We start from the raw sequence: 10,629 nt of genomic DNA on the forward strand, positions 1-10,629 counted from the left end.
ACTTGCTTAAAAAATGTTATATTTCAGAATACTTTTGCTGCTATTGAGGTGGGATACGGGTAAGGTTAGAGACAGGTTTGGTGGTATGGGTAGGTTTAAGTGTAGGTTAGGGCAATCTGGGTCGCAAGACTTGTTTTGAGTGGATCGTGGAGTGTGCAGTCAATGAAACATGTTTTTTCTAAATCGAGACTTTTATTTTGAAATATATCCATGAAAGCTGTTGACTCTTCTGTCAGACACAGTTTAAGTAAAGAGTGCCTAAGGAAATGTCTCGGGTTATTCATGTAACCATGGTTCACTGAGAGGAATGAACAGAATATCGCGTCGAAAGCTGACGCATTTTCTGAAATGCTGAAGCCTGATTCAATCAAGCTATTGCCCCTGCAATAGCTAATGCCGCTCAAGCACGGGAAGGCTCGGTTACTATATAAGTCTGCGCCGAGCGCTATTGCCTTTGGAACTTTTGACTAAACAGTTGCATACAGGTTACATTAAAGGTTTTTACATGGCAGCTAATGCAATGTCTCGTTCCCTCCTCTTAGGGGACCATGGTTTTGTGAGTAACCCGAGATGTTCCCTTTCGAGATCTGTCTCTTCACATTGCGTCGAAAGCTGACGCATTGGGGAACGTATAAAATCCCTGCCGTGTAAAAACACTACCCCAAATCTAATAGAAGAGTTGAACGGGAGTGAACATGCATATCTCAAGATGGCCAAGATGGCCTTCGGCACCAGTCAACACAGCGCCAAATCACAGTATTTGTGTGGGGAGGTGATTGAAGCAACAATAATGTAATTGGTGCACTTATGACATAAACAGCTTTGACAAGCGGGATAACATTTATAAAATCAGCTCTGATAAGTGGATTATTATTTACTACCATGAGTCTAAGATGCAACAGAATGCCTAACAGAGGGTCAGGCACCTTTCCGCTAGAGCCCTGTCAATATACACCAAGCGAACTGTGAGGAGAATGTTGTTTGCTTAACCACATAAGAGACAGGCAGCAAAAAGAGCCTGCTCGAGTATGGTTGAGGTGTTAACGAACACATTCTCAGCTGTATGACCTTGTCGAAACCACTCGCTGAGGAGGGGTGTGGTGACAAGTCTCTCAGCCATCCAATGGCAGCTCATTAAACTCCCTCTTTGCAGACAAAACCTGCAGTATTCTGCGAAGACCATCCTGTTGCTAAGCAGGCATACCCTTTGACCAAGCCCAAGATGAAGCCAAACTCCTAGTGGAGTGTCCTGTAGGACAGTCTGCCTCTTGAGAAGAATAAGCCAAGTAGTTGGCTTCCACTATCTTGTGCGAAAGCCTTTGCTTTGACACCGAATAACCTTTCTTAGCGGCCCCATAGCAGACGAATAGCTGAGCGAATAGAGCAAGCGTAAAAAGCTAGTTCTGTCCACATAAGCACACAGCACACGAACGGGACTCTCCTTCCGTGACTCGGTCGGGAGAGTGAAATGCTTGAAGTGTTATAACCTGAGCACTGAACGGGGTTGAGAACACTTTGGGTGTATACCCTTGCCTGGGGTAAGCCTTACCATACAGTTGTCCATCCCGAACATATCTCCTGCTCGCTTCCCACAAACTAGCACAAGCAGCAGCACTGTCTTAAACTGGAGCACTTTCAACCCGCTCAGCATCACCAAAGATGACACTGTTGCACCACCATGCACTCCCATGCTATGCCCAACTCCTTGGATGACCTTCTTGGCTAGGGTGTGGTCTGTTGCCTAATGCAGCTTACACAAGCATCTGGGTCTGGGCCCTCCTTGTCCAGGGACTTCAAAAGCCTGGTCTGTAACACCTGCAGTATGGTAAGTGTGTGCAGAGCTGAAGCTGAGTTCAGCATGTCCCTGGGCGTGGGCTTGGGCTGAGTAAGAAGAAGTAAGAAGCCGTAGTTCATTGACAAGCTATGCAATATCGTGTTCATTATTGCAGATGAATCGCCTTTGATAATGAACTCGATATTGCGTAGCTTGTCAGTGAACTACGGCTCTGTCTATTAAATGGCGCTCCATTTGAAAGCAGGTGATGGCGATTTAGCGGTAATCAGGGAACTGGCTTTACTGACGAAATGCGCGTGACAATCGCATGCGATATATCGCCCAGCCCTAGTTCTAACTGTGAAATATATTTCTAAAACATTTATTAATCTTAGTTGGTTAACGTATGTGTTTACTAATACATTATTAAAATCAAAAGTTGTGTATCATATGTTAATATTATTTAATGGACCTGAGCTAACATGAACTGACAATAAACATTTGTATTTTTAATAACTAATGTTAACCAAATTGAATAAATACTGTAACAAATGTTCTAGTTATTGTTAGTAAATGCATTATTAATTAGTGTTTTACCTAAGTGATTCGGCTTAATCTTTTATTATTTCTTAGAGGAAAAAATAATGTGAAAAATGTTTGTTTGTCATATGGTGTGACTAACATGCAGAATAAAAAATAAAATTCAATTGAAATCAAAATATCATAGAGAGGATCCCTGCAGACCCTCATGACTATGTGTCAAGGTAAAAAAGTCTCTTAAAATATCAGAAAATTTGACCTTTTTATGGCATGGCAAGGTTAGTTCAGGTTGTAAAATATCAGGTGCTGTGACTCACCAGAAATGTAATTAATAATTCATGATATTGTTAAAGAAAACAAAAAAAAATATGTATATTTAATATTTTCATTGTCATTGACTGGCACAGAATATCAGAATACTGTCTTGCAGTGCTTTTTAAAGAAATGAGATTGTTTTGAAGTGCATTATGTGTGTGTGTGGTAGAAAAGGTTGCAGAATCATGTTTGTACAGTAGCAGGTGGCTTGTATGGCTTCCCTCAGCTTTATGAATGCTTGACAGAGCCACTAACTCTGAAGAGAGTTCCGTGCTGCTCCCTGTCTGTGTCAACACAAGCCCGTATCTTATCAAGGTCTGATTGCTGTGGATCCGTGATGCTGCGGTAACAGCATGGGAAACATTCCACCTGAAGAGCCAGCACACAAGCACTATTAAACCACTCCCCATTTAAAGATCTGTCCTAAAGACACGGCTCTGATTTATTATTGACTGGCTGGAGGATTTCAGCCGGTTAACCGATGTTGTTCACAAGAAGAGCTTTGTTTGGTTATTAGATCCCCATGAGAAATGATTGTGCAAAAGTGTGCTGTTCTAATAACCCCCAAAATTAATATATGTGTATATATATTCTATAATAATTTCACTGAATAAAAATGTGATATAAAAGCAATTTTCACTTAGAAATTGCTAGTCAATTTCACAATTAAAGGGATAGTTCGTCCAAAAATGAAATTTCTGTCATTACAGCTCTGCAGTGTGTGTTCAACGTAAACTGACTGACAGGGTAGAGAAGAAATTGTTGAATAAAGTCATTATTTTTGTTTTGTTTTTGCACACAAGAAGTATTCTCGTCGCTTCATAACATTAAGGTTGAACCACTGTAGTCACGTGGACTATTTTAACAATGTCTTTACTACTCTAGACTTGAATGTGGTAATTTTGTTGCTTTCTATGGGAGATTAAAAAAACTCTCGAATTGAAAAATATCTTAATTTGTGTTCTGAAGATGAACGAAGGTTTTGCGGGTTTGATACTACATGAGGGTGAGTAATTAATGACAGAATTTTCATTTTTGGGTGAACTATTATATTTTGATTTTGCTCAGAGAAGATGCAGTTTTATTTGTGAAAAATACTGTAATCTTCAGAACACAAACGGTTTCTTTGTCAATGGGAAAGATTTTACTTAAAACATGTTGCATGTTTTAAAACTTAATATTCACTAATCTCGGTGTGACTCAGACTGTTTTTTTTTTTTTTTTTTTTTGGCTGCTTGTCTTCATTACTCATTTGAGGCTTTCAATCTGTTTTTCAGCAGAGGGCCTGTTATTTTCCCTTCATGAATAATTTGGGCACGCACTCCTCTGTGCCTTATGTCAGGTGTGCCGCTGGCCTGTGGTCTTTTGTTGAGATCAGTTCAATAATAGATAAAGCTCCAGAAACTGTAGAACAGGTTGAATCCGAGCTGTTGCAATAACCCTTTTCCTCTTTGAGAGAGAACCATGGATGGATGACTCCTGAAAGTGGCATAAATGCAGGTGTTTGTGTTTAGCTGTGTTAATCTTGGTATTGTAGTTAAATATTAGTCTGTTTTATTAAAGGGTTAGTTCACCCAAAAATTAAAATGTCATTTATTACTCACCCTCATGCCGTTCCACACTCGTAAGACCTGGAATTTCCTCTCTCAAGATCCATAAAGGTACTAAAAACATATTTAAATCGGTTCATGTGAGTACAGTGGTTCAATATTAATATTATAAAGCGACGAGAATATTTTTGGTGCGCCAAAAAAAAATAAAATAACGACTTATATAGTGATGGCCGATTTCAAAGCACTGCTTCAGGAAGCTTCGGACCATAATGAATCAGCGTATCGAAGCATGATTCGGATCGCGTGTCAAACCGCCAAACTGCTGAAATCACGTGACTTTGGCGCTCCGAACCGCTGATTTGACACGCTGATTCATAACGCTCTAAAGCTTCATGAAGCAGTGTTTTGAAATCAGCCATCACGTGGTCGTTTTGTTTTTTTGCCGCTCCAAAAATATTCTTGTCGCTTTATAATATTAATATTGAACCACTGTACTCACATGAACTGATTTAAATATGTTTTTACATTAATGAATCTTGAGAGAGGAAATGTCATTGTTGGCTATGCAGCCATATCTTAATTTGCGTTCTGAAGATGAACAAAGGTCTTATGGGTGTGGAACGGCATGAGGGTAAGTAATAAATACATTGTTTTCATTTTTGGGTGAAATAACCCTTTAAATTGCAAGGGTGTACAATTTTTTTTTTTTTTTTTTTTGCTCCGTGAAAATTTTGATAGTGCTCTGGAGAGATAATCTGCTATTCTCACTAAATTTAGTTTGATTTGATTCTGTTTACATGCCAGTGGTGCTAAACTCTGTTTGTTTGTTCAGGTTAACAGAAGTGTCACCATTGCTGAGAGAGTCACTGGCAAGTCCGTCTTCGTTGGAGTACATCTCCTCTCTCATGAGAGAGCTGAAACTGGAGGACAGAGATCTACACAACCTCGTGCTGCTCTTCAAACCCTGTGTTACTCCACAAACATAATGTACAGCACACACTTTATAATAAAAGCCTACCTAATTCAAAGATTTTATGCATCCTTTTATTTTCATTAGTCCATATTATATTTAAGTAATTAATGATATCTTATTTACTTGCACAAAATTAACTGATATAGAATCAAATTCAGATTTACATGAGTGTTTTAAAAAAAAAAACTGCTTCACTCTGCTTCAGAATTTATTAAGAATTCTTCACTCTGAAGAATTTTATGTTAAATACAAATGCAAGGTAATGCTCTTGATGAAATTTCAGCTGGATTTACTAATACTTTGTTTTCCGTTTAATAAATATTTGGAACAAAATATCCTAGCTTGTTATAAAATACTTGGAACTGTGTATCGGAAATCTCTGACAGCAAATAAATGTGTTATTTTCTAAATCCATAAAACCCACACAATATTACCTTCTAATTCTACATAGTGTCACATGCATGTGCAAACAAACATATGTAAGGGGAAAAAAATGCGTTATTTTAGTCCATGCTGCGTTTCTTTGTGTCTCCTCAGATCTACTTTGCGTTGAAATCCTTTGCTACACAGTTCGCATCCGAAAGGCTTGAATCCTGTGTGTTTTCTGCTGTGTGTGATGAGGTTTGAACTCTGACTGAAGGCTTTTCCACACACCTGACACTTGTGTGGCTTTTCACCTGTGAAATATGAAGATTTCTTTTAGTCTCGGCACAAACACAACTTTTGCAAACCCAGCCTGACCATGCGCAATTCAATTCAAAGAATCGATTCGGCTACTAATTATTATTTTCTTTGTATCAACATTTAAATCACCTGTATGAATGAACGTGTGTTTCTTCATATCTGATTTCTGATGGAATCGTTTGCCGCAGTACTGACAGGGATATGGTCTGGTGTCAGAGTGGATGAGGAGGTGCGTGGACAAAGTGGACGACCTCTTGAAACTTTTGTCGCAGATTTTGCAGCTGAAGACTCTTTCCTGCCGGTAAAAAGTTGATTAGTAAGATAGTCGAGGCTTATCATTCTGGCTTAATAAATGTTGCGGGAATACACGCATAGGCCTACTTGTGAATGGACAGCTTTATGTTGCTCCAGGCTGACCGCGTGGCCGAACGTTTTTCCACAGATTTCGCACGCGAAGGGCCTCGTGCCACTGTGAGACCGCCGCACGTGAACTTCTAACCCATGAGGGGTCGAAAACACCTGTTTAAAAACAAAAGCATAACTGTTAAGAAGAAGAAACATAATTAGTCGATTGATTTTAAACAGTCGTGATTTAGTTTAGTTTCGTGTGATCTTAAAAATCGAAAGTTTTCTAGACAAATAGGCTACAAATTTTGTATAGCGTAACACGGTATAACCTTAAAGGGATAGTTCACCCAAAAATGAAAACTCTGTCATAATTTACTCACCCTCAAGTTGTTCCAAACCTACATAAATTTCTTTGTTCTGCTGTACACAAAGGAAGATATTTGTAATAATGTTTGTAACCAAGCAGATCTCGCCCATTGACTACCATAGTATTGTAGTATTGTAGAGATCTGCTTGGTTACAAACATTCTTCCGAATATCTTCTTTGGTGTTCAGCAGAACACAGAAATTTATACAGGTTTGGAACTACTTGAGGGTGAGTAAATGATGACAGAATTTTCGTTTTGGGGTGAGCTATCCCTTTAAAGGGTTCTGTCAGGCGCATTTCTCCTTGTAGTCGATAGAACCTTTTTGGCATAAAGAGTTCTTTAAAATTGAGTCTAGAACCCCTTTTTCTTAAAAGTAGGCTACAAAATGTTTTATTTATTTCAATTTGCTATTACACTGAAAAAAAAGTACATTTTCACTCCGAAATTGCTAGTAAATTTCACAATTAAAGAAACAGCAAATAACATTTTGAATTAAACGTGAACTTTTAGAAAAGTTCATATATTTTCCCGTAAAACGGCTACACTCCAATAATCTTTGTTTTATTTACGGCTTCAAAAAGAGTTTCTTAAAGGACAGACAGTTGATGTATATATAAGTTGATTTTGCCTGTTTTACCTTAGTGCATTTTACGCATTTGTACGAGCCGCTTAGTTGAATTCGCGTGGACATAATATCAGACTCCGAATCAATCTCTGCTACTTTAGTTGACATCTTGAAGTCTGCATAGAAGCCTCTACTATCCAACAGGTTAGTGTTCAGGGAGCCATAGTCCTGGTAAAATCGCCCAGATTGTGCTGGTTCAATGAGGAGATGGGCACCCGGCCTTCTGTCCATGGCATCATACACCCCCATTGATGTCTCTGAATCCACAGAAACACGGTTGCAAGACTGAATGAGGTGTCTGAGCTCGGATGTTGAATGGGCCCAAACATAAGGACGAAAAGACAAGTCGAAAGGCTGAGAGTCGTCTGGAGAAGGCACCGATTTATCCAGATCTAGAGTGAGATATGTTGTTAAAAGAAAGCGTAATAAGTATTTTCACATAGGCCCTTTAGTTTCACAACTGTTAAATTAGCATGAGAACATGCCAACCTGGAGAGGTTCCCGAGGACAGGGGTCTCCAGAAGTCGTCATAGTCGGATGAGCGGTCACACACACTGCCCTCGCAGCTCAGCGGGGACTGTTGGGAGGAATGGTCCGCCGTGCACACCATGCTGGCTTTAGGGGAATGATTTCCCACATCCACCGGACTCTCGGGGATTTGCCCCATTTGACTTTCTAAACCCAATAATATTCACAATTCATTATTTTAATTAACGCGTTTCATTGCTTAATTAATACTGATAAATGTATTCGTACCTTGGCACGTGAGAAGTTTCTCAGTTGGGATGCAGTTGTCGTCCAGGTAACGGGGTTGATGATAACTGTGCGCCCGTTTGCTCTTCACCAAAAATGACCTCGGCATGTTTACTCTCCGTTATCAGGTTCAGGGTCATCAATCACTCACGGCTCTCCAATCCTGCCTGAAAAGTGGATTTCAAGAGCACCGCCGGTGTGAAAAAATGCACCTGATATACACAGCAGCAGGTCTGTCAAATCTCTATCCCGCAGCCTTTTGCAATCAAAACCTCCCAAATAAAGCAAAAGCGATTTGAGGTCGAGGAACTGCACGGCGCACTTTGTTATAGGCTCCCTCTTGGCAACTTGATCTCAAAGCCTTATTTAGTAAACTGATCCTCTGTCCGCATGATATATCAACATCACGTCACTTCCAAGTAACAGACTGCAAATGGGGCCCAGGGTATTATTGCCAATAACTAATTGGTTTTGTTGCGGTCGTTAATAACCTGATGTCGAGACTTAAAGAACATCAAATTCCAAGCACAGGGAATAAACAATTCGTTTCAAATAGCATTTAAAACTGCATATTTATTAACCTAATTATAAGGAAGAAAATTAGACAATATTAATAGGCTTTACGGTTTAGGATTGAATAGCCATCTCTGCGTCACGCACAATATTTGCATGCTTCATTTAGGCTAAGATTTATATAGGCTAGGCTAAATTAAATAGAATTTATTTAACTGGATGCTCTCTGTACATTTATAAGTCTCGGCTTTACCTTGCGCAATTCTTTTTGGAAAACAACGAAAAATGTTATAAAACGTGACAACTGATTAGGACAAGAGTTCAACATTCATGAGAAATAATTTCATGTAGATATGAACTAATATATATATATATATATATATATATATATATATATATATATATATATATATATATATATATATATATATATATATATATAAAGAATAAAGGTTTTACCTGTATTTTGAATTACGCATTGCATTAAGTTGTGTTTTAAGGGTTAACAGAAATTACCATAAAATTACTGAATAATGTACATTTTCCGTTTTTTGATAGTTTGACAGTGTGGCACATCCTAAATTAAATAACTTGCTTTTATATTGTCATTGTACCAAAGTCAAAAGAAATGATTATAATATTGTCTGGAAAAATATAGGCCTACTTTTTGACATTGTATATTTTTCTGTTCGATATATGTATATACCTTACGATAAATATTTTTAATTCATCTTTTTAAGATGTATTTGAATATCAACATTTGGTAACTCTTTAGAATGGGGAACACATTCACTAAGTACATTTGCCTCAATAAACTCCTAATTTACTTGTTAATAGTTAGTATAGCTAGTTGTTGTAGCATTTAAATTTAGGAAGGATTGAGGGATGAAGAATATAGTCATGCAGAATAAGGCATTAATATGTGCTTTATAAGTACTGATAAACAGCTAATAACCTTGTAATATGCATGCTAATATAAAATGTATAAAATAAAGCGTTACCCAACATTTTTCATAAAAATATTCTTCCAAGGCAGTTTCATGCCTTACAGCAATGAACAAAGTAAAGCAAGACGGGAAACTCGTGCAACAGAAATACCAACTAATCTTTAAAGCACATGGAAAAGAAAAGAGCGATTACTATAATTATTAAAAGTAGGCTATAGTTTTTACAGTTAAACTATAGGCTATCAATAGAATCAGTGTAGGTGTTTAATCTAATTATAGCATGACAGAAAGCAGAATGAAACAGAAATATTGTCATATTTCGATAAAATGTTACCTTTTCCATTTTGTATATCATTTTCCATTTTTTTTTTTTTTATTTGACGTTTTCCCCCCTAGCTCCCCCTTGTGGCCCCATGGGGGTCTCCGGACCCCAGTTTGAAAACTCCTGCATTAGGCAACGTAATGTTGTGTTTGCAGCTGCAACCACATTTTAACAGCATTGATAGGCCTCGTAGAGGCTGTATAAACTGACCTGACACCGCTTCATTAATGCTGAAACAAGTGTCCATGTCTGAGTAAATGTGCATGGGAAAAACTCTGGCGCACCGGCTGTGCGCACACATAGACGTGTGAACTCTAGTAGCTACACTATATCTTTTCCGTAAAGTTACAATGACCCAGCAAAGTATGTGCAGAATTTATAGAGTCTTCAAGCTTACCTTGGTAAGGCCGTCAAGATAACGAAAACTTTATCCAAAGCGAAAAACTTAAAAGTAACGACATCTGACTTCAATTCGAATCAAAATGCATTTAGAAATCTAATAAAAGCTCGAGCTACAAAGCAGCCGTCATCATTAAGGTCTGTAGCACGCTGTCTGTCTGAATCGCATTGTCCTGAGTCAGGACAGGACTCACCTGTTGCGCTGCGCTGTTGTGCTCCGCTAGAGATGTGACTGCTGCGCGCGCGTCCTGCCTCCGTCTCCAGCCACAGCAGCGCAAACACGCGCCTTAAATACACATTGTAACTTCCTGAACGCGACCGTGTTTGATCATGTCTCAGTCACAAATTTTTCAGCTACCTAACCTCGGGCATTTTAATCTCAATTGAAAGATGAATGATAGTAATTCTATGTTATGATGTAGTCTGATAGACGCCCATAGTGATCTAAATCACATTAGGATTTTTGGCTTGTCTGTGTGGGGCGATTTTATATTTGTCCCAGGTGTGGTTTTCTG

The 10,629-nt window shown here is 38.5% G+C and overlaps 2 protein-coding genes across 3 annotated transcripts in view; one reads left to right on the top strand and one right to left on the bottom strand.

Annotated features, from left to right (window-relative positions):
• rpap2 (RNA polymerase II associated protein 2) overlaps positions 1-5,210 on the top strand; it is a 13,054-nt gene extending 7,844 nt beyond the window's left edge. Inside the window, exon 12 of the mRNA XM_048162446.1 lies at positions 5,015-5,210. Coding sequence (XP_048018403.1) covers positions 5,015-5,168 — 154 coding nt within the window. The 3' untranslated portion in view covers positions 5,169-5,210. The remainder of the gene's footprint in view (positions 1-5,014) is intronic.
• A 139-nt stretch (positions 5,211-5,349) lies between these two features.
• gfi1aa (growth factor independent 1A transcription repressor a) lies at positions 5,350-10,547 on the bottom strand. 2 transcript variants are annotated; one of them, XM_048162454.1, is made up of 7 exons: positions 10,309-10,547; positions 7,937-8,100; positions 7,670-7,855; positions 7,193-7,572; positions 6,221-6,358; positions 5,969-6,134; positions 5,350-5,832 (listed from the first exon to the last, which is right to left on the bottom strand). In XM_048162454.1, exons 2-7 carry the CDS (start codon positions 8,040-8,042, stop codon positions 5,654-5,656), a joined length of 1,155 nt encoding a protein of 384 aa, XP_048018411.1. In that variant the 5' UTR covers positions 8,043-8,100; positions 10,309-10,547; the 3' UTR covers positions 5,350-5,653. The 2 variants fall into 2 exon arrangements, with proteins under 2 accessions (XP_048018411.1, XP_048018412.1); XM_048162455.1 differs by lacking the exon at positions 10,309-10,547 and having other exon boundaries at positions 7,937-8,592.
• Positions 10,548-10,629: the final 82 nt, after the last annotated feature.

The sequence above is a fragment of the Megalobrama amblycephala genome, linkage group LG17 (assembly GCF_018812025.1).
Source record: "Megalobrama amblycephala isolate DHTTF-2021 linkage group LG17, ASM1881202v1, whole genome shotgun sequence".
In the NCBI taxonomy this organism is placed as follows: domain Eukaryota; kingdom Metazoa; phylum Chordata; class Actinopteri; order Cypriniformes; family Xenocyprididae; genus Megalobrama; species Megalobrama amblycephala.